The 24110-nt window shown below is 48.2% G+C and overlaps 1 protein-coding gene and 1 long non-coding RNA gene across 8 annotated transcripts in view; one reads left to right on the top strand and one right to left on the bottom strand.

Moving 5' to 3' along the window:
• AMOTL1 (angiomotin like 1) overlaps positions 1-24110 on the bottom strand; it is a 118846-nt gene that overhangs the window by 9082 nt on the left and 85654 nt on the right. For all 7 annotated transcript variants that reach the window (XM_048494368.1, XM_048494369.1, XM_048494374.1 and 4 more), the window contains 4 exons: positions 23637-23781; positions 14004-14093; positions 6922-7049; positions 6427-6576 (listed from right to left, as the gene is read on the bottom strand). In XM_048494368.1, the coding sequence (XP_048350325.1) occupies positions 6427-6576; positions 6922-7049; positions 14004-14093; positions 23637-23781 (513 nt within the window). The remainder of the gene's footprint in view (positions 1-6426; positions 6577-6921; positions 7050-14003; positions 14094-23636; positions 23782-24110) is intronic.
• Positions 1537-22041, top strand: LOC125431514. Its single transcript, XR_007244310.1, has 2 exons — positions 1537-1587; positions 21907-22041. It is a non-coding gene; the product is annotated as an uncharacterized LOC125431514 (long non-coding RNA).

The following is a 24110-nucleotide window of genomic DNA, read 5'->3' as shown; positions in this document are numbered from 1 at the left end:
GCAGCCCTTGCTAGTATGTCCAATTGGCCCTGCTGGCAGGGGCTGATGGGAATCATAGTCCATGAACATCTGGAGGGCCTGAGTTTGATGCCTGTGCATGGATTCAAGGTGCAAGAAAAGAGATTCCACCCAAACATTAGGAAGAACTTTCTGACTGTCAGGGCTGTTCGATGGTGGAATACACTGCCTTGGAGAGTGGTGGACTCTCCTTCTTTGGAGGTTTTTAAACAGAGGCTGGATGGCCATCTGTCAAGGGTGCTTTGATTGTGTGTCCCTGCATGGCAGGGGGTTGGACTTGATAGTCCTTGTGGACTCTTCCAACTCTATGATTCTATTATTCTAATAGAAGATCAGCCTGAGCCATCTTGCTTATCCAGAGAAACAGGGGTGATCCAAGGAGGGTAGATGGGTAATAGGTAAGCACAACATTGGTCAGCCTAAGCTTTTCAGATTTGCACGTCCGCATTGCCAAATGCAGGACAACACAAATACTTTGTCCATATGATTTATCATTTGACTCTCTTTATAACAAGGAAATGAGAAAAAAGATATTAAAGATGGACCTGTGGCAGTTCATTCCTCAAACTCTGTTCTTTCAGCATCTCAAAATGGTGCTCACACACAACCATAGAGTTGAAAGGGGCCATACAGGCCATCTAGTCCCACCCACTGATCAATGCAGGATCACCCTAGAGCATCCTTGACATGTACTTGTCCAGCCACTGGCTGAAGACTGCCAGCGAGGGGGATCACATCATCTCCCTAGGCAGCTAATACCACAGCTGAACTACTCTTTGTGTAAAAAAAAAAATCCTAATATGATTCAGTTCTGGATAATGTAGTTTAAATTACAGATTACCTAAATATTCTTGCACCTGGGGACAGCATTCACATACAAGCTACAAGGGTCAGTGCTATCAGTCACAGACCAGGAAAGGGATTTGGGCGTCTTAGTTGATAGTTCCATGGGAATGTCAACTCAATGCATGGCAGCTGTGAAAAAGGCAAACTCTATGCTGGGGATCATTAGGAAAGGAATTGAGAATAAAACTGCAAAAATTGTCATGCCCTTATATAAAGCAGTGGTGCGACCGCACTTGGAGTACTGTGCCCAGTTCTGGTCACCGCATCTCAAAAAGGATATTGAGGAGATAGAAAAAGTGCAGAGAAGGGCAACGAGGATGATTGAGGGACCGGAACACCTTCCCTATGAGGAGAGGCTGCAGCGTTTGGGACTCTTTAGTTTGGAGAGGAGACGGCTAAGGGGGGATATGATTGAAGTCTATAAAATTATGCATGGGGTAGAAAATGTTGACAGAGAGAAATTTTTCTCTCTTTCTCACAATACTAGAACCAGGGGGCATTCATTGAAAATGCTGGGAGGAAGAATTAGGACTAATAAAAGGAAACACTTCTTCACACAACGTGCGATTGGTGTTTGGAATATGCTGCCACAGGAGGTGGTGGTGGCCACTAACCTGGATAGCTTTAAAAGGGGCTTGGACAGATTTATGGAGGAGAAGTTGATTTATGGCTACCAATCTTGATCCTCTATGATCTGAGATTGCAAATGCCTTAACAGACCAGGTGATTGGGAGTAACAGCCGCAGAAGGCCATTGCTTTCACATCCTGCAGGTGAGCTCCCAAAGGCACCTGGTGGGCCACTGTGAGTAGCAGAGAGCTGGACTAGATAGACTCTGGTCTGATCCAGCTGGCTTGTTCTTATGTTCTTATGAACTACTCAGTGCAAGTCTTTCTTTGTGTGTTTGATGCAGAAAGCACAACAGGTTGGATCCAGCCAGTTTTTTTACTGTATCTCATCCAACACCCCTCCTTACTATATCCTCCATCCCATATGGCTTTTCTCCATGCAGGATTTATGATCCCCAGCACAGTCTTTTTTGCTAATCCCACCCCCTCCCTTTCTCACCAATGGAAAATCTGGTTGGATCCAACCCAACATCTCCATCTGCCGGAATGTACTGTAGGGGCCTTGGTTCAACAGAAATTTATCTTTCTAAAAAGATACCCATGCTCTGGAAGACCTAACAGCATATCTGATAAGCCTGGATCACTATCACAGCACATAGATCACTCTTCCCCAGAGCCAATTTCACAGGGAAAGAAGAAAGGACGTGGGCACAGACAGCCTGAGAAACGAGGGAAACGGCAGCACATAAGAAAGTATTTCTGTCTTGCAGAGAAATGCCGGCTGAAAAGCTGGCAAGGCATAAATAGAACGGCATTTAAAGAGCTGTTTCAGAATTCGCTTTCCTGGAGTGTGTGTGTTCATGAGCGCGAGGCCAGATGTATAATCTCTCAAGCGCTTCGCACATTAGACACGGCAAAAGAAATCGAGCTCCACCTCTTCCCTCCATTCAGGCTTGCTTTGACCAAAGGCCCTGATCCAACTGTAGCTACCAACGAAAGAAACCAAAGGTGCCCTCCAACGTGGAAAAGATTCTTGCTTTCCTTGCCCCTGCCAATGCAGACTGCAAGGAACGCACAGCCAATGGAGCTTCGGACACTGGGAGGGTGGTGCTGTTGGGGCTTTTTTCCCACAATTTCCTGTGTCAGAGGAGGGCCGGATTGTGCTGGTAGCAGAGGATAGGACTCACTGCAATGAGTTTAAATTACAAGCATCCCAGACGAGTGTTTGCCCAGCCGCTGCTTAAATACTGCCAGTGAGGGGCAGCTCACCACCTCCCTAGGTAGGTGATTTGGGTATATTTCTGGTCCAATCTGCCTGCATAAAGCCAGTCTTGTGGGTCTGTCCCTACGGATAAGTTTAAGCCAATGCTGAAAAAACACAGGTAGGTTTGGAGCACTCAAGTTTCAGTTCTTCAAAAGAACCGAAGGAGTGTCCCTGAGGACTCCTAAAATAGGACTATAAGATTTTATTCTGGGGGGAAAAAATCCCGTTGCTTCTTTAAAGCCCAGCCATTTGGCACCGTACAGGATCTATGAATACAGCTGCCGTGCTAAGGTTTTCAAGAACAAAGCAACTGCTTACCCCTGTGAGTCCAACAAAACGCTTTTTAGAATATGTCTGGAAAGACAGATTAGGTCCAAACAGCTTTTGCAGCTGTGGTAGAAAATGAAAGCACCAGATATCATGAAGTCATTCAATTATAATATATTCTGTGGTACGTGCCTGTGGAGTGGAAATCCAGGCTTCACTCATAAGCAAGAGCAGAGCGGGGGGGAAATGCATCCAGGGCATGCGTATGCCCTGCATCCCTGCTGCGGCGCCACCCTCCCCAGAACGCCCCTGGAATGCCCCTGCACTGGCGCGTGCCTTGGGTGTCGCGCCCTCTGTTGGCGCTACGCCACTGCTCATAGGCTTAGTTGGGGACTCCTGAAAGTATACATCTGATGCCCATACTGCCATCTTGTCAGGAGTGGCACCTGCCCCCTCCTACCAGCAGACAAAGAGGCGTCAAGGTGCATATCTGGACGAAAGGAATTGGTCTCGCTGGGGTGGGGGTGTGAGTGCTGACCTTCTAGGTATCCACACTTGTCATATGTTAATAGACCTTTGTTCTGTTTCAATACGCTTAGTAATGTAGATAACTAGGCAGACCCTGAGTGGTACTTTGGAAGGGAGGGGGGAAGAGTGGAGGCTGTGGGCGCAGAACAGTGGGAGACTATCGCTGCTCTGGCCTTGGGATACTTGTCTTTGAAAACAAAGTATTTCACACCTCGTTTTCTCACATTCTCTGGGAAGCAGGGAGGGGGGAATCTAGGGGAGTCAAAGGAGAATAAATATGACTGTAAAAGCCAGGCTCACCTGAACTGGCTCACCAGAACATTCTATTCATTAATTTGTGCGTATGTCTCAAATTTTCTGATGCCTATTAGCGGCATTTTATAATCTGTTTTAATTTGTAATTTCTGCAATTTGTAATTATTTCTGCAATTTTTGTGATTTTAATTCTTTTGTACCTTGCTGGTCAATGACCGTAAATAAATCATTGATTGATTGATTGATTGATTGATTGATTGATTGATTGATTGATTGATTGATTGATTGCTAATAAAAATCTGGGTGGGAAATTTCACAGGCAAGTCTTTGACAGGCAAGAGAAATCTGATGCAGCAAAGCTGCTCGTTTTTAAATACGGCAGGCTCTCCTCCCACAAGCAGCCGCTTATTTTTAAATATTGCCAGCTTGCTGAACAGTTCCTCTTGTCAGGTTTTTGCAATCGCAGCATCCTATACATAGAATCCTAGAGTTGGAAGGGATTTCAGTCCACTGCTCACGAGGAACAGTGGGAATCAAACCCGGTTCTCCAGATTAGAGAACCACTGCTCTTCGTCACAGAACATTCAGAAATGGCAGAGCTGACATTTCTGTTAAGGGACCACAGTAGGGGCACCTTTTCAGAAAACCGGAAACCTTTTACGGAACACCCTTCGAAAACCTATTCAAACAGAGAAACAACAGCAGGGTTTGATTATATGCATAAATCTAGAGTTAACTTTCAGGCAAAAATGAGGTTTGCTGGAAGTTGTTGTAGGGTATATAATGCTGGAAGTTGTTGTAGGGTATATAATGAGATGTATTTTGTTATGTTTTAACTTGTGGGGGAGGGGTTGTTGCTATTGGAGCAGCAGTGGTGTAGGAGGTTAAGAGCTCATGTATCTAATCTGGAGGAACCGGGTTTGATTCCCAGCACTGCAGCCTGAGCTGTGGAGGCTTATCTGGGGAATTCAGATTAGCCTGTGCACTCCCACACACGCCAGCTGGGTGACCTTGGGCTAGTCACAGCTTCTCGGAGCTCTCTCAGCCCCACCCACCTCACAGGGTGTTTGTTGTGAAGGGGGAAGGGCAAGGAGATTCTAAGCCCCTTTGAGTCTCCTACAGGAGAGAAAGGGGGGATATAAATCCAAACTCCTCTTCTTCTTCTTCTTCTTCTTCTTCTATTGTTGTCATTTATGTATGTGTTCTGTTTGTTTCTTCATGTGAGAAAATTATCATCTGAATACAACACATATAACAAACAATATCAACTATGTGTTACTTAAAAAAACACCTTTACATATGACTACTAAAACAAGATGACGAAACTTCCACTTTGTTGAGCCCCAGTAAGTCTTGAAAGAAAAACCTTTACATATGACTACTAAAACAAGATGATGAAACTTCCACTTCATTGAGCCCCAGTAAGTCTTGAAAGAAAAAAACTTTACATATGACTACTAAAACAAGATGATGAAACTTTCACTTCATTGAGCCCCAGGCAGGGCAGACAAAAATGACCTGCAAGGGTTTTCTAGGCAAGAGACAAACATAGGTGGTTTGCCATTGCCTTCCTCTGCATAGCAACCATGGACTTCCCCTGTGGTCTCCCATCTAAGCACTCACCAGGGACAACCCTGCTTAGCTTCTGAGATCTGACGAGATCCTAAGTAATACCTATAACAATGCCATGTTACGGAACAACAGTCCAGTCATACTCTGACATCTTCACACATGTTACCAGACGAGGCTGAAAGGGACCAACAGTGTTACCTGTAGCAAGTATTTTACCAAAATCTGTGGTGGGACAAAACCACTTCTGCCGTCTGGTGGCTCAAAACCCCCTCGAATATAGACATAGATCACCCGAATGTAACATAAGGCATCCCACATGGGATGTATAGTTCCTCAGGTTGAGGCGCCAGCGTCCACACCTAACTGATTTGGCTACTACCAATGAGACAGCATTCACAATAGGATTTGGCTACAGACCAGGAGAACAAGCTTAGAGACAGGATCACGAGAAGGTGTAGGTGTAGGTGTTCAGTTTGGTTTGGGGAAATCCACTGACCTCTGCCTCATCCGATGCTGCTAGGTATGGCAGCCACGCCCCCAGCAGCATCAGCCAAAAAGAAAAAAAGGGACAACAACGGCTCTGATTTGGTGGTTCATCCTGCAAACCAGGAGTGTGAAACAGTTGCGGAGCTACAAGGGGACGGGGGGTGCGCCTTGCACCGGGCGCACGCCTGGGGGCGCAGAAAATCGCCCCCAGGCCCCTCTTCCTTTTTTTTCCGCCTTCACAGGAGCTCTCTTACTCCTCACTTACCCACATTCCCAGACAGTGTTTTCGGACGCCAGGTTGTGGGGCCTGTTCACAGTAAAAAAGGCCTGAGGAACTACAGTTCCCAGGAGACCTTGGGGCTCACAAGGTCTCCTGGGAAGTATAGTTCCCATCAGGTCATTTTTGCTGTGAACAGGGCTTTTGCAGCCTGAAAAAGTTCGAGAAAAAGGAAAGGCACTAAGGTAAGTGTAGGAAGGGGGAAAGGGGGGGCGCTGCGGGGGGTCATGGGGGGGGGCGGAAAATATAGAATGCGCACCGGGTGCAGTTTGGCCCAGCTACACCTCTGCTCTAGCATCAAAAACAATGGCAACTGTGTCCCAAGGGGCCCGGGATCCATCTCACCTGCTGCATCCGCAGAGATTCCAGCTCCCTCTCCAGCCTCGTGCGCAAGCGGCGCTCCAGTTGCTCTCGCTTTTCGTAGGTGGCCTGAAGCTGCGCCAGCGCTTGCTGAAGCTTCTCCACTTTCTCCACTTGCACTTGCTTTTTCCGCAACTGTGGGCATAATTGCGCCGGGGAGACAGGGAGACACAGTGTCATCAAAAGACCGCAGCCGGCAGTGACGACAGAGTGCCCGCTTTGTGTGTACATGCCCAATTCCCGCCCCCATCACTGTCCTCCTCCACATTTCACACCTCAGCAGTAGGAAAGAACGTCTAAAGGCCAAACCACACAATACATTTTTAGGTCGAGTTGGGGCCTGGCTTTCCCAACAGGGTCACAGCAGCTGTGGGAAGGGTCACTTTAAAAATCGGCACCCAGCTTCCCCCAGTGACTGTTTTAGGGAGATGCGTGTGTGTCCCATTACACAGCAAGCACAGGGACATTCTGATCTCTCACCTCCTCTTCCAGTTTGATGACTCTGGCTTGAGCGTTGTTCAGGGCCTGGTCCAGGATTTCAATGTGCCTTCGCTGCTCCTCGTTAGTAAGGCGCACGGCTGTCAGCTCCATCTCCAGCTTCTCTTTATCTGGAAGGGAAAAGTTACGCTTCAGAAGGACACGGGGACTTCAACACACATGAACAGAAGAGAAGTATTTGAAGAACATAAGAGCAGCTGGTCCCACAGTGGTCTATCTAGTGCAGTGGTCCATCTAGTCCAGCATCCTGTCTCACGCAGTGGCCAATTGGTTTCTCTGAAGGTCCAACAACCCTGATGTTCCTTCCTGGCAGTGGAATTCAGAGGCTTAGAGAAGACGACTTTGGATTTATACCCCACTTCTCTCTACCGTCACCAGTCTCCAAATCGCCTTCCCTTCCTGTCCCCACAAGAGACACCTTGTGAGTGTGTGGGGTTGAAAGAGGTCTGAGAGAACTGGGACTAGCCCAAGAACATCCAGCAGGCTTCATGTAGACGAGCAGGGGAACAAACCCAGTTCCCCAGATTAGAGTCCAGCGCTCATGTGGAGGAGTGGGGAATCAAACTCGCTTCTCCAGATTAGAGAACCACTGCTCTTTACCATGCCGGTTCTCTAAATGAAGACACTCCCTTTAAGCTCATTGTCCTAAACACATAAAGCTAACTTAGACAGAGTCAGACCAGTTGTCTATTAAGATCAGTATCAGCTCCTTTAACTGGCAAATGTTGTCCATGTTATCTACTGCCTGGAAATGTTAGAGACTGACCTGGAATATTCTGCATGCAAAACAGATGCTCTACACCCAATGGTGGGATTCAGCCAGTTCATACCACTTCGGCAGAACCGGTTGTTAAAATGGTGCTTGTAAACAACCGGTTCTTAAATTATTTGAATCCCACCACCGGAACCGGTTGTTAAATTATTTGACACCACTGGCCACAGACCCTGTCATCTCGTAGGCCACTTCCACACATGCAGAATAATGCCCTTTCAATTGATCTATTCATTGGTTAGAGCTTCGGTTGCTGGTAGAATTTAGCATTCTCCTGATAGCTATTGTGATTCAGTGGCTGGCATCTTCAGAGGAGATCCTCTGAAGATGCCAGCCACAGATGCAGGCAAAACGTCAGGAGAGAATGCTGCTAGAACACAGCCATACAGCCCGGAAACCACACAGCACCCCAGTGATTCCGGCCGTGAAAGCCTTCGACAATACATTGACTTTCACAATTATTTGCAAGTGGATTTGCTATTCCGCACAGCTGCAAAGGGCACTGAAAGTGGACTGAAAGTGCATTATTCTGCATGTGCGGAAGGGGACTTCGTCCGACAGGCAGGCTGCTGATAGTCCTGCAGTTCCTAGTCCCAATCCTTGTGTACCGTTTTCTTCTGCGCATCCTCAAATTCTTCGCTATGTCGCCAGCCCTAGCTCAGCTCTGACATTCGACTGTGATTCTGACCCAACAAAGCTGTGTTCGTGCATGGGAGAGACCAACAAAGAACAACAAAACCCAGAGTCAGAGTACAGAAGAATTCAAACACACACAAAAACCACTTTGTGCAAAGACTGAATGCTATGTTACATGTACAACATAGCGTTCAGCCTTTTCACGGAATTTGTTTGTGTAGTTGGGAGAGAATTACAGGCAGGACATAGGGTGCTCTCTTGCCCATTCCTCCTGTATTGGTGAAAAGCAACCTCCCTTTCAGCTCAGTCACTTAAAGTACGAGTTGGCTCACTTCCTCAGTATGCAGAAGTAAGCTCAAATGTGCCTGTAAGTTACCAGAATTTAATTTTCATTGCATTCAGGGTGGGAGTTGGAGCAGGTTACCTCAACGTTCACCAGGGACTACAATTTCATTCATCAGCCACCCTTTCTCCAAAGAGCTTCAGGAGGCTTACAGGCTTACGAACCGACTTACGGTGACTCCAGCAAAGCCAGTGAGAAGCAGAGGTGGTTTGCCACTGCCTTCCTCGGCAAAGCATGCCTTGGGGGGCACCTATCCAGACACTGACCCTGCTTAGTTTCTGAGTTCATATGAGATTGGGCTATTCAACACTGGTGTAGTGGATAAAAGCACGGGTGTAGTGGTTAAGAACAGGTGCACTTTAATCTGGAGAACCGGAGTTGATTCCCCGCTCTGCCACTTAAGCTGTGGAGGCTTATCTGGTGAACTAGATTAGCTTGTGCACTCCAACACGCTGTTAAAGCAGCGGCTTTACTTGGAGTAGACCACCTTGCAGGATGCAATGTAGACAAGAACTGAAAGACACACAGTCACCAGTGCAGTTCTGTTTATTGCTAACTACTGACAAAGTGCTCCGCCAGACCACAGGTGTTTTCAGGCACACATCACTCAGATATCTGTGCTAACTATATACAAAAGTGGTACCAATCAGGTGCCCTCACCTTATCAGGTTTTGCACACGGTACATGTTGTGCACTCAGTCCTAATTATGCACACGGCACCTGCTAGAAGGAGGGTCCAGCTGTCATTTAGATTTTGCTCATCTAAACACATGTTCTGACACACACATCAGCTGGGGCTAGTCACAGTTCTTCGGAGTTCTCTCAGCCCCACCAACCTCACAGGGTGTTTGCTGTGGGGGAGGGGAAGGGAAATGAGTTTGTAAGCCCCTCTGGGTCTCTTCACAGGACAGAAAGGGGGATATAAATCCAAACTCTTCTTTTCTCCTACATACCTCTATCCTTATAACAGCCCAGCAAGAGTGACTGGCCCATGGAGTGAACTTTATACCCAAGCAGACCAGGAGTTTTTAAACCTGACTCTCCCCAATCCAATTTGGATATTCTGTCCCGCAGATCCAACAGCACCTGATTCTGATTCACCTCTGCGGCTCTTTTTAGACCAGCTGTTGATTCGGAAGATGCCTTCCTAGCACGGACAATCCAGCTTCCGTGTTCTTTATTTAGCCTTGCACCATTCAAGCAAGCTTTGCGACACACATGGGCTCCAGCAGCTGCCAAGCATTCCAGAATAGCTCTCATTCCCTGGAGCGGCCAGCGGGTACACGATCGCCCTTGGCCTGCTCATTCAGCCAGAGGGATTATCAAGTTGCTCACAGGCCTCTTGACCTTGGCGGAGTGCAGATGCCTCCGACGACGGTTCACGGGGGTGAATCACAGGATTGCAGAGTTCAAAAGGGATGCCAAGGATCAGAGAGGATGAACTGACAGGCATGTTTTGCTATGAGGAACTGAAAAGGGGTAAGGGATTGAAAGGAGTGGCTGACTATAATATGGGCACTGATACCCTACCAACAACATGAAAATCTTATTCAGAGGCTATTTTGGCCGCTGTGATTTCAACAAACCTATACAACCTATCTTCACAGTCACAAGGAGGAGGAGGAGGAGGAGGAGGAGTCTGGATTTATATCCCCCTTTCTCTTCTGTAAGGAGACTCAAGGTGGCCTACAAGCTCCTTTCCCTTCCTCTCCTCACAACAGACACCGTGGCCCTTTCCCCACTTACCTTAAGCCCCGCGCTACTCTCCTAAAGTAGCGCGGGGTCCAGCTGCACTCCCCACTTCAGGGGCGGCGAGAACACAGCCGCCCCGACGCTGCCTCTCTCGCGGCCCCTCAGCGCGTGCAATTCCTGGCGCCTTTTCAAATGGCACCTTTTGATGACCCCGCGTGGAGCGCGGGGTCGTGGGGAAGCCGGAGTGCGCGCCACGAATTGCGCGCGCTGTGAATTGCCCACAGCAACCCTCTGACGAGGGTAAGTGGGGAAAGGGCCCTTGTGAGGCAGGTGGGGCTGAGAGAGTTCCGAAGAACTGTGACTAGCTCAAGGTCACCCAGCAGGAATGTAGGAGTGTAGAAACACATCTGGTTCACCAGATAAGCCTTTGCCACTCAGGTGAAGGAGTGGGGAATCAAACCCGGTTCTCCAGATTAGAATCCACCCGCTCTTAACCACTGCACCACGCTGGCTCTAGAAACAAGGCCTAGAAACTTGACACAGCGATTCCCAACCATGCTATGCTCTATCATCATTTGATTTCACTATGCCCCCCCCCCCCGCCCCCCGCGCTCCTAAATGTGAAATTATATATCACATAAGACAAAACAACACCACATCTTTAACAGCAACATTTTGAATTCATGTAGTATTCCACCGACGGGGCACCTGCCCGGACTGAGGTGGCCCAGGTTAGCCTGATCTCATCAGATCTCATAAGATAAGTACAGTTTGGTCCTGGTTAGTATTTGGATGGGAGACCAAAGTTCCTACACAAAACCAGGCAACGACAAACCACCTCTGATGGTCTCCTGCCTTGAAAACACCAAGGGGTTGTCCAAAGTCAGCTATAAGTTGACGCCACTTTATACATACACAGTAGCACACATGGAATTTCCAATGCAAGCTTCATAAGAGCTCCAACCTCTCCTTTCCCAATGCAGCCTTTCCTGCTCCCCAAAATTAACCTCCTGGCATGTTAGTTATTTGTGTAACAGTCTTAGAAACCAGGCCAATAAAGTGACAGTTCTGAAAATCTCCCCAGCCCACTGTTCCCTTTTGTCTGTGTTTTAATTAAAGTAATTTAAAAGCAATTTTATTTTGTAATTTTTTTTGAGAATTTCACAGCAATCTCCAAAGATAACTGGTGAGTAGTAGAAACCGGGGCTGGTAATCATAAGAACATAAGAACAAGCCTGCTGGATCAGAGCAGAGTCCATCTAGTCCAGCACTCTGCTACTTGCAGTGGCCCACCAGGTGTCTTTGGGAGCTCACATGCAGGATGTGAAAGCAATGGCCTTCTGCTGCTGCTGCTGCTCCTGAGCACGTGGTCTGCTAAGGCATTTGCAATCTCAGATCAAGGAGGATCAAGATTGGGAGCCATAGATCGACTTCTCCTCCATAAATCTGTCCAAGCTTCTTTTAAAGCTATCCAGATTAGTGGCCATCACCACCTCCTGTGGCAGCATATTCCAAACACCAATCACGCGTTGCGTGAAGAAGTGTTTCCTTTTATTAGTCCTAATTCTTCCCCCCAGCATTTTCAAGGGATGCCCCCTGGTTCTAGTATTGTGAGAAAGAGAGAGAAAATTTCTCTCTGTCATCATTTTCTACCCCATGCATAATTTTATAGACTTCAATCATATCCCCCCTCAGCCGTCTCCTCTCCAAACTGAAGAGCCCCAAACGCTGCAGCCTCTCCTCATAAGGAAGGTGCTCCAGTCCCTCAATCATCCTCCTGGCCCTTCTCTGCACTTTTTCTATCTCTTCGATAGAACTGATCTAGAACCTCATTCTTTACTCAAACACCATTATGGCTTACTTACAGCCTTGGGAAAGCTATCAAGCAGAATATAAACGAACACGACCTGCTTGAAGAGGTTCTGAATATCGCTCTTTCTATTCTTGGAAGTATTCTGTCTTCTATTCGTAGGATTTAGCTGTCTGGTCTAGTTGGGCAGAACATGCCAAACAGACCTGTCAGTTTTCTAGGATCCTGTCTGAAGGAACTATATTTGCTCTGTTAAGTCGTGAGCTGATAGCTTCCACTGGGCTGTGTGAACTCCCAGCGAGGTCGATATTTTTAGTGATATGTAAACAGGGGCGTACTTCTCAGCATAGCTGTGGTCAGCCACAAAAGTAACAGCCAGGCAATGCTGATTTTAGGAGAAGCAAAGGCACTCTGGCTGCCCTTTCCAAAGCGGGGGGCGGGGTGAATCTGCCGCTGGAGGTGGCATCAGTGGATTTGCCCTCCTTGGGGCATTTGTCCTGGCGAGGGGCGGATCCACCAACAAGCAGCTGCCATGGCCCTCCATGGTGGCTCAATGAAGCACACAGAGCTGCACTAGCATTCTTCCACCCCTGCTGTCACTGTCAGTGGCAGCAGTGGCATACCCCTAATGGGGACATGGGATATCTCATGTCCCTAGGCACACGCCATTTGATCGCATGGGGGCGCCAGCTGGATCCTTGTGGGACCCGGCCAGTGCTCGGCGGCTCCCTCCATGCTGTTCAGGTGGGTACTGCAGCCGCAGGCTGGCTCCTGCACTCCCCAGCCTCCTCGCTGACAGGGAGGCCGGCAGACAGTATTCTGTGGTCTCATTCAGCAAGGTCATTTTTACAGTCCCTCCACCTAGACTTTACCACAGCGCCACAGGGAAAAGACTCTTCGAAACAACCCTCAAGAGTTCTGTGGTAAACATATAAAGGCCTGCTCAGACTCAAGACAAGCAGGCCTATTTTGCTTTCATTCCCACCTGCCTGCATTCAGAATTACCCAGGGGATTCCATCTCCTTAGAAGGCTTGTTTTTCCTTACCTCAAATTCTCTATTTAGTGTCCTCCCTTTTCTCCTACCATAGAATCATAGAGTTGGAAGAGACCCCAAGGGCCATCAAGTCCAACTCCCTGCCATGCAGGAACACACAATCAAAGAACTCTTGACAGCCTCTATTTAAAAACCTCCAAAGAAGGAGACACCACCACGCTCCGAGGCAGTGTATTCCACCATTGAATAGCCCTTACCACCAGGAAGTTCTTCCTAATGTTTAGGTGGAATCTCTGTTTTTGTTCCCTTGGCTTGGATCCAGACTAAATTTTCCACAGATTCCCAATTTGTCCTGCATGCCATTACTGAACATTCTGTCTCCCCAGAGAAGCATTTCATGGAAATCAGTGAGTTGCAGCGGGAGAGAGAGACAGAGAGGCAGGAAAGTTCTGTTCTGCTGAAGTGCCTTTCACTGGCCTTGCGCTGATGGTGGAAGCGACTTCCTTTAGTAGAAACCTTAGACTGGATCCAGCCCATTAACTCCAGGTTAATTGTTCCAGCTTACTCTCTGTCTGCAGTAGTTAGTTTTCAAATGCACAGACAAAGGCCCCTTCCACACATGCAGATTACTGTACATTCAATCCACTTTCACAATTGTTTGAAAGTGGACTTTGCTATTCCGCACAGTAAAATCCAGCTTCAGAGTGCATTGAAAGTGGCTTGAAAGTGCATTATTCTGCATGTGCGGAAGGGGCCAAAGTTCAAACACCTATTCCATTCTCTCACACACACCCCATACATTAAAATGCAACTCACTCTGAGAGGCATAGAGACCCTCTGTCATCTTATCTTCAAGTCCATCAAACTGTCTGCTGGCCATTTGCCTGTTGGCTGTCTCCAGTCGCTCTGCACCAAAAAAGGAAATTGTTTAAACACAAATGTATACATAAGGGCAAAAATAGAAGGCCAGCCTCAAAAACAAAGACGCAGAGCTGCAGCAGAAAACAAATCTGGGAAGAGGGGCGCTCTGCAAGTGGAAGGACTCGGAGGCCGTGTTATACAAACAAGAAATAACAGGTGCTCAAGAATTATGAAAAAAAAAAGGACACTTCAGAAATGGTTAGAATATATCTGGGAATAAGTGACACTGGATATTTTTGATATACTAACCAAAAATAAAATGTGGCAAGATAAACAGAATGAAATTTTGAAGATATGGATAATATACGTGGACTGGATGAAAGAAGCTCGAGTCAATGAAGAAATATGGGAGAAGAGGCTACAGAGAATGAACTTACTGCTGTTTGTGTGACAAAACTATGAAGAAGAAGCAATGGGGGGAGGGAGAAAAGGGCGGGAAAGTATTGTTTGAAAATGTATGAAGAAGGAAATTACTATAAACTGTAAAATTCAAATGATACAATAAAAAAAAGAATTATGAAAAATAGGGATAGTCCACTGCAGTTTCCCATAAGGGTCTGATTCATTTTAACAATTATACTTACAATGGGGGTACAACAAATCATTTACACCAACCAATAAGTTGTGCTGTAGCTAGCAAAACCCCATGCATCCCACCAGCTGTGAGAACCCAAAATGTCACCCAAACTCTGGTACCTTGGGGGGGAGGGGGGGCAGAATGAGCACATGTACCACTATTCATCTTCTGGTATGGTTACCCGCTCCAACCAAGAGTTTTCTGTTTTTTTTAAAAGTCACACTTTTCTGCAAACCTGTGAACTTCTCAGGATTTGGAGAAACCTAAATCATAGCAGTGGCTAGCCCCATTGTGTGGATTTGCACATCCGCACATTGGCCAGCCCCTGGCAATTCAGTACGTGGATAAACTGAGAGTTTAGCAGCTTATTACATGAAGCAGAAGGTTGAATTGGATTTTATTGATTGGATGCTGTGGACAATCCTCTAGGCCAGCAAAAGCCAACTTAGTGAAGATGGGAGGCTGGATTCTTCCCAGGCAAACTGATCAGGGCTGAGTCCTCTAGTCATGACATCACATCACCCTCCTCCCAGCAATGAGAAGTCATTCTGGAAGGTTCTGAGAAAGTTACCCATAAAGCCTCGGAACACCACAGAGGCTACTTGGGACCAAGCCTCACTGCCCATTATGGGGTAAGGGCAGTGTACCTAGAAGACGACCACACTTGGTGCGACAGCCCTTGGAGTACTGTGTTCAGTTCTGGTCGCCACATCTCAAAAAGGATATCGAAGAGATAGAAAAAGTGCAGAGAAGGGCAACGAGGATGATTGAGGGACTGGAGCACCTTCCTTATGAGGAGAGGCTGCAGCATTTGGGACTCTTTAGTTTGGAGACGTTTGAGGGGGGATATGATTGAAGTCTATAAAATTATGCATGGGATAGAAAATGTTGACAGAGAGACATTTTTCTCTCTTTCTCACAATACTAGAACCAGGGGGCATTCATTGAAAATGCTGGGGGGAAGAATTAGGACTAATAAAAGGAAACACTTCTTCACACTACTTGTGATTGGTGTTTGGAATATGCTGCCACAGGAGGTGGTGATGGCCACTAACCTGGATAGCTTTAAAAAGGGCTTGGACATATTTATGGAGGAGAAGTCGATCTATGGCTACCAATCTTGATCCTTTTTGCTCTCTGATTGCAAATGCCTTAACAGTCCAGGTGTAAAGGATTCAATGGTGTTGATGAGCGGGACAGCCGCCTGGCCTTGACTGCATTCCATAACCCGGGCGATGGGCCAGCATCTGCGGCAGAGACCTTATCTCTGCGAGAGAGATGAGAACTCCGTTCCCATGGGAATCCGGGAGGGGGGATGGGATGGACAGAGTTATAACCTGTGCTTCTAGCTTTCTAGGATGTCTGAATAAACGGTCTTTTACACCAAAAAAGCCTTTTATTTCTGCTTCTATGGAATTCCTTACATTGTGGCAGGAATCCTAGTTCATCTATCTTCCCAGTGCAGCGGACCTCTGGTGTCTTGGCATGGAGAGGTTGAATATTCCTGAATCTGTGGAAGGTGCGGTAGCCCCCAAAGAGGGCTCCGGGCTTTCCCTTATGGATTTGGAGGAACCGGCGGGAGAACGGGTCTCGCTGGTAACTCTTTCCGTCCTCGTATCAACACGAAGTCTTCCCTTACTCCGTTGGGACGAGGGATCTAGAAGACGATCATGTGGACTTGCATGAGTCGTTTGCTGCGCTGTCTATGGATCGAGAGCCGGTGGATCGGATATCTGCCCGCTTCCGTGATTACAAACCTCAGATGCAACCTGTCACGGAAGAGACGGGTCGGACCGCGTTGCGTGCGGCAACACAGGAGTCCATTGAACGAGTCCGGGGCTCGTATTTTGCGGATGTTCCCAAGAATCCACCGTGGCATAGCACTGGGGCCCGTCCAAGACCACCGTTGAAACCGGACTATATCGGGATTGGGAGGGGTATCCGTGCCAGCCCGATCGGACCCCCCGGATCCGGGATCAGCAGCTGCACCTGAGGTGCCCCCCGCGGAGCCAGGCAACGTAGGTCCCACATTCTGATGAAGAGGAATCCGAAGAAAGCCTGCCTTCCCATCCGATCTATTCCTCCCATCAAAAGAGAGCTGGGATGAGGAAGTGGGCCTACTGCGAGATGCCCAGGAAGCATGGGCCCGTGAACGCCAGCTATGGGAAGAGGAACGAGAGCAGCTGCAGCAAGAGCGTGAAAACCTGCAAAGAGACCGGGAACAGCAGCGCAAAGAAATCCAACTCGAATTGGACCGTGCCAAAGACGCGCTGCAACGGCAATATGTGCAGAACCTATCAGTCCATGATAAAGTCCTGGAACACTCCAAACTGGACTTACAGCGTCAACGCGAAAGCGTTAAGGCCTTGCGTACGCAAAGTGAACTAACTGCAGCTGTTCAACGAGACGAACTGGCCAAACTGGAACGAGAGAAAGCAGCTTTGCATGCGCACCAGGATGCCTTGACTCGCAAGGAGAGAGATTTAGCCGCCTTGGAGAGGGAACTGAAGAAGCAGCAGGACAAAATGCCCCAAGTTGGAGTCTACGCTGTCACTGGTACAGCCAACGCCAGAGGGGCGACGCTGCTGGGTTCTGCTACTCGCGCATCTGCCACCTTCCAAGGACCGGCTCCCACCAGAACACCAGCGGCACCGGCGTTGGTACCCCCCACCTCCACCGATTCCGGCCCTCCCTGCGCCGCTGCCTCAACCTGCGCAACCGCGCCTAGCTGGGCTTCAAGGGCCGTGGAGAGAGGATATTACAGACCTCCAATACCTGCCCGCTTCGATGGGACCGCCTAAACTTCCTACTTCATCCCACAACTCGATGCCCACATGGAGGACTATGACGATTTGTACCGGTCTGAACGCGAAAAAATACGGGACATCGGTTCCGTCTTAGATGGAGCGGCAGCTGACTGGTTTGTGACTCTTTTTGATCTGCAAGGGGAGGATACTCGCACGGTGCCGGCGTTCCTCCAAGCCTTAAGGGCTCGCTTCCAAGATCCGGGTGCTGAAAACAGCCATCCGCACCATCAAATCTATTCAGCAAGGCAACCGCTCGTTTGCAGAATTTGCCCGTGAATTTCGTGCGGCGGCTGCTCGACTCCCTCCTGAGTGGCCTGAGCGCATGAAATGTGAATACTTCTCGGATGCTGTCGACGGCAAACTGCGTGAAACGGTGTTTCTTATTCGGATCCCCCGCACTATTGCTGATTGGATCGACTTGGGATCTCAAGTGGCGTCTCGTTTGGATTACGCTCGTGCCGGGGGCCGCCCACGCCCAAAACCCGCCGCTACGACCACCGCTGCGACTCGCAGTTGCCCAGCAGCCCCTACCGAGACCCCCCCCCCGCGCCGCCGCCCTCTGGGATTGTGTCTTTACTGCGGAGGACCGGGTCATCTTAGCTGCCAACTGCCCGAAAAAACCGGCGCACCCAGAGGAGGGGGAAGCAGCTGTTTGCCTCTTCAGCCCCCATGGATATGGGTTCGACTCCAGATGCGGTGAGTGAAGGCAGCGCTCCCATTACGATTCAAGCGTTTCTGGCCAACCCCGCTAAGCATACTCGTATTATAGCCTCAGCCCTTGTAGATTCTGGGTGCTCCCATTGTTTAATGCGGCCCCAGGTGGCGGAGGAACTTGGACTAGACCGAGTCCCCCTGGCTAAGCCCATACCGTTCACCCAAATGGACGGCAGTCCTCTCGGGGCCGAAGGACCGGCCCAGTTCAAAACGCAACCGGTCCTCCTCCGCTGCGCTGACCATTGGGAGAAAATTAGTTTTATTCTGGCGCCGGTGGCCAAACACTCCATAGTTCTGGGCATGCCGTGGTTGTTGTTGCATGAACCAAAATTCATTTGGAAAGAAAGGATCTTAGAATTCACTGACCCTCCCTGCGGAGAACACATGAATTGGGGGGAAAACTCACCTTCTCCTGACATACCGGCTTCATCAGCGTATGCACGCTCTAATTGCTCCCGATTCTACCGGCATTCCACCGGCTTACCAAGATTTAGCCAGAGTATTTCAGGAGCAAGAATGTGATCAATTGCCACCCCATAGAGACACTGACTGCAAAATCAGATACAGCCAGGAACTGCCCAAAGGTAGAATCTACCGCGATGAGTCCCAATGAGGAGAAGGAACTTCGTGCCTTCTAGACAAGAACCTCGCTCGCGGGTTCATACGACGGGCTACCAAACACACACATGCTGCTCCTGTATTGTTTGTTAAAAAAAAGGATGGGTCTTTAAGGCTCTGCACGGATTACCGAGGACTCAATGCGGTTTCCCTGTCCAATAAATACCCTTTGCCATTAATCAAGGACCTTTTAGATGCATTGGGCAAGGGACGCATTTTTACTAAGTTGGACTTAAAAGAAGCTTACTACAGGGTCAGGATTGCGGAAGGCTATGAACATTTGACTGCATTTAACACAAAATTTGGACAGTATGAATACTTAATAATGCCATTCGGGTTAAGTGGGGCCCCCCGAGCTTTTATGGCCCTTATCAACGAAGTTCTCCATGATTTATTATACAAGGGAGTAGTGGTGTACTTAGATGATGTTTTAATTTATTCACAAACCATGGAGGAGCATGAAGCATTGGTTCGAAGTATTGAAACGCTTTGCTCAACAACTCCCTCTTTGCCAAACTTTCTAAATGTTGTTTCCACCAAACCTCTATCGACTATTTGGGTTACCGGATTTCTTCCTAAGGGCTAAAAATGGATCCTGCTAAGATTGAAGCAGTCCTCCAATGGCCTGCCCCTACCAATCGAAAGGAACTCCAATCTTTCCTAGGGTTTGCTAATTTCTATCGTGACTTTATACCCCAATTCGCTGAACTGACTCTCCCACTCACAGACCTCTTACGCACTAAGGGTAAAGATCCACAGGCTGCCAAGCCCGGGGCCCCCCCTTTCCTGGTCTAAAGAATGTCAGACAGCCTTTCAGCTTTTAAAATCAGCTTTTACTACCGAACCTATCCTAAAACACCCTGACCCAGATCTTCCGTTTGTGGTTCACGTGGATGCCTCGGACAAAGCGCTTGGAGCAGCCCTGTTGCAGAGAAATAAAGATGATGGGCTGGTTCCGTGTGCTTATTTATCAAAGAAATTCTCCGGTGCTGAGCTCAACTGGACTGTAGGGGATAAAGAGACTGCGCCATCAAAGTAGCACTTTCCACTTGGCCACTGGCTGGAGGCTAAACACCCCTTTCAAGTTTGGTCGGATCACAAGAACTTGGCCGCCCCTCCACCCCCCTCAAGATGTCCGCAAAACAACTCCGTTGGGCCGATTTCTTTTCGCGTTTCTCTTTCACTGTCCATTTTCTCCGAAAACCAATAAACTGGCTGATGCGCCTCGCGCCTGCCCGGGGAGGGGGGTGGAGCTGCCTCACGGGATATTCCACGCACTGTTCTCCCTCCCAATTAGGGGCTGGCTGTCACTCGATCTCAGACGCCCACTCCTCCTTCTCCACCCATTCCCAGCCTGGTTTCTCCTTTCCTACGAGAACTCGAGGAGGCGGGGCTGCGCGAGCCACCAGCGGAGGAAGGTGACTCCCAATTGCGCCTGGAGAATGGTGTTTGGCGAAGGGGGGATTGTTGGTACATGCCTCCCCCTCCGTAAGCAGGTTCTCGAGGCCTGTCATGATGCCCGCTCGGCTGGACATTTTGGCTTCCTAAAACTCTGCATTTGGCCCGCCGTCAATTTTGGTGGCGCGCGATGCTTAAGGACATTGAGACATATATTAAAGGTTGCTCTGTTTGTGCGGAAGCCAAACCGCCTGGAAAACCCCATGGGATGTTGGCGCCTCTCTGGGTGGCAGCCCGCCGCTGGGAAGTCATCTCCATGGATTTTATTACGGATTTGCCAGAAAGTCAAGGCAACACGGTCTTGTGGGTGGTGGTGGACTTATTTTCTAAACAAGCCTATTTCATCCCATGTGCTTCCATCCCTCCGGCCCTAAGTTAGCTGCCTGTTCATTCAGCATATTTATCGCCTCACACTACCGCTAAGGTGGTCTCCGATCAAGGGCCCCAATTCATTTCAAAGTTCTGGAAAGCTTTTCTGGGTTTGTTGGGGTCAGCCGCAATTGCCGCTCTACCACGCTCTCAAAGTGACGGTGAGTCAGAGAGAACGAACAGAACCCTGGGGCAGGATTTAGGTTGTTACACTGACTACCACCAAGACAATTGGTGCGAGTTAGCATTCCGCTTTGCAGAATACGCCCTATAATAATGCGGTTCATAGCAGTACAAAAAAACCCCTTCGAAATTGTGTCTGGTCGATCCTTCCCTCCGTTGCCGCAACTACCTGGCGGAAGCGTTGAATCCTCCGGAGTTTCAACAATGGATTTCATCTCTGGCCGAGGGGTGGAAAATGGTCCAGACCGCCTTTACAGCAGGCTAAAGACTCCCAAAAACTTCAAGCGGATAAGCACCGCCGGATTTCCCTTGGCGGTGGGCTTGGGTGTATTTGTTCACCAAAAATCTCAGAGACGTGCATAAATTTTCTTTCAAACTGGGCAAAAGATTCGTGGGACCTTTTCAGATTACTAAAGTGATTAATGATGTCACTGCCCGATTGGACTTGCCTAATTCTCTAAGTAATATCCATCCTGTCTTCCATTCCAGTTTGCTCAAGGAGTCTCCCGCTTCCGATGCCTGGCACGACCTGCCGGAGAGACCCCCACCGACTATAATTGATGGCCACAAGCATTACGAAATTGACGCCATCCTGGACTCTCGTTTTAATCGCAAACGCTTGCAATATTTAGTCTCTTGGGTGGGATATTCCTCTGGGTATAATCAATGGGTTTATTCCGAAAATATTGACGCCCCTGCCCTCATTTCTGCTTTCCATCGCACCTTTCCGCACAAACCTGGGGGGGAGAAGTCTTTTTTAAGGGAGGCAGAGTGTAAAGGATTCAATGGTGTTGATGAGCGGGACAGCCGCCTGGCCTTGACTGCATTCCATAACCCGGGCGATGGGCCAGCATCTGCGGCGGAGACCTTATCTCTGCGAGAGAGATGAGAACTCCGTTCCCATGGGAATCCGGGAGGGGGGATGGGATGGACAGAGTTATAACCTGTGCTTCTGGCGGGAGACTTTATTCCTGCCACGTCGTGTACGTGAGCTTTCTAGGATGTCTGAATAAACGGTCTTTTACACCAAAAAAGCCTTTTATTTCTGCTTCTATGGAATTCCTTACACCAGGGGCTCAGGAACAGCGGCAGCAGAAGGTCATTCCTTTCACAACCTGCAGGTGAGCTCCCAAAGGCACCAGGTGGGCCACTGCGAGTAGCAGAGTGCTGGACTAGATGGACTCTGGTCTGATCCAGCAGGCTAGTTCTTATGTTCTTAAGGCAAAATGAAGCAAGCCCCTTTCCTGCCCTTGCCCCCAACTCTTCTGTACCAAGCATCAAGCATGAAGTTCAATTATACTTCTTGTCTGACAACACCCTTCTCATTTTTCACATGGAGGACACAAGACTTTCACAGTCCAGAAATGGTGGCAAGAACTTGGCAGGGGAATCAGAATGGTGGCAAGACTTGGCCCTTGAACCATCAGTTGGCCGCACAGGCAATGCATGGGTTCCCCAGCATCTGGACCTTTACCTTGCAGGATCATTCATTTAATCCACAGTAGAGCTAGACCATTATTGTGAAATAAGAAGCGGCTTATAACAAAAGTAATCTCAGGTCTTTGAGAAGAAGTAGTATTTTCTTTTTTAAATATATAGCAAAGACCTTTCTTTTTGCCAGCATGCATTTGGGTAGGGGGCTTTGAATGAGTTTTTTGGGAGTGGGAGTTAATGGGTACCAGTTTCGTTTTAATCTCCTGGTGGCAGAATTTTTGGTATTTATTGGTAGTTGGGTTTTTTCATGTGATATGACTACGGTTGAAACACTTGACCATTCTTTGTTTCTATGCCCTAAATACAATAAGATACGCATGAAATACATGAATTCCATTTTCTTGCAATGTTCTCAGTGGCATGAGTGTTATAAGATACCCAATCTCCTGAACAGCTCTGATGTACTCTTTTGTGAAACTGTTGCAAATTTTATACCGGAAATTAGAAATTTTAACTGTATTTCTTAACCTTGTTTTGTTTTAAAATTTTGTCCTGTTTTATATGCCAATAAAGGGTTGTGTAGTTGGGTTTTAGAAGAAGCAGAAGAAGTTTGGATTTCTACCCCACCTTTCTCTCCTGAAAGGAGTCCCGAAGCAGCTTACAAACTTCTTTCCCTTCCTCTCCCAACAACAGTGAGGTAGGTGGGGTCGAGAGAGTTCTGAGAGAATTGTGACTAGCCCAAGGTCACCCAGCAGGCTTCATGTGAAGGAGCGGGGAAACAAATCCAGTTCTGCAGATAAGAGTCCACCACCCTTGTGGAGGTGAGGCGAATCAAACCCGGTTCTCCAGATTAGAGGCCACTGTTCTTAACCACTACACCCCACTGGCTTACATGGCAGCTGTACATTATACGTGAACTTTTGCCTTTTTAAGAGGCTGGGGGGGGGCACTGTGGTGTTGAAAAGCAGCATGTAAAGCAAAATTAATTCATTTGAAGTACAGGAGGTATAGACTGATAAAACTCAGCACTAGACTTGTGGCAGTGGGGCAGAACTGGTACTCCCAAACCTGTTTGTTTCGATCTACACCACGAACCTTATCCTTTTTTATTCAAAGGCATATTGTGCACACAACATATTCAACTGGCATTTTAGTAAACATATCTAGGGACCCACTTGGCTCAGAGCACATGGGAAGTATAAATTTTGATCCAGGCCGGAAAATCTATTAGCAACCTTTCCTACAACTTATCTAAAAGCCACGGCAGGAAACACTTTTTGTCCGATGGCTGATGGCGGCAACTTGGAATTTGACTCTTTAGAAATGGAGGGGACAAAAATCAAACAGATTTCCGCAAAAAGCACATACCCCGCAAGTCCCGGTTGAAGTCATGGAGTCGCCGGATTTCACCCTCCAGTTTGTTCCGCATCGCCTTGTCCAGCGACTCTCTCTTGGTGGTGGTCTTCACTAAGTCTTCATAAGCTTCCGAAATCCTCTGAATTTCTATTTCGAACTGGGGGAGGGAGGGCGCGACCCAGAGAGGGAGAGAAAGAGAGAGATTGTCCATTAAAAGCTGGGCAGAGAGGTCTGCCATTGGCTCAAAGCTCTTTGAAAGAGAGTTTTGTGCAGCGGCCAGAGATTCGTGCCAGCTTTCACACTAGCATGATTATGCAGGACGAATTCTCCTGTTGATGATGCCAAAATATAACTCTTTCCCTGGCATTAATATTCCAGCTGTGGCTGGAGGGAGTTACCCATCTTACTGTAGCAACTTGTGGCTAGCAGAAGCCCTTCTCTTGTGAACAAATACTCCTAAAGAGCCAGAGTGAGGGTGGTTTGTGT

This window comes from Sphaerodactylus townsendi, linkage group LG04 (genome assembly GCF_021028975.2).
Source record: "Sphaerodactylus townsendi isolate TG3544 linkage group LG04, MPM_Stown_v2.3, whole genome shotgun sequence".
Lineage (NCBI taxonomy): Eukaryota > Metazoa > Chordata > Lepidosauria > Squamata > Sphaerodactylidae > Sphaerodactylus > Sphaerodactylus townsendi.
This window is presented reverse-complemented; position numbering and strand designations above follow the sequence as displayed.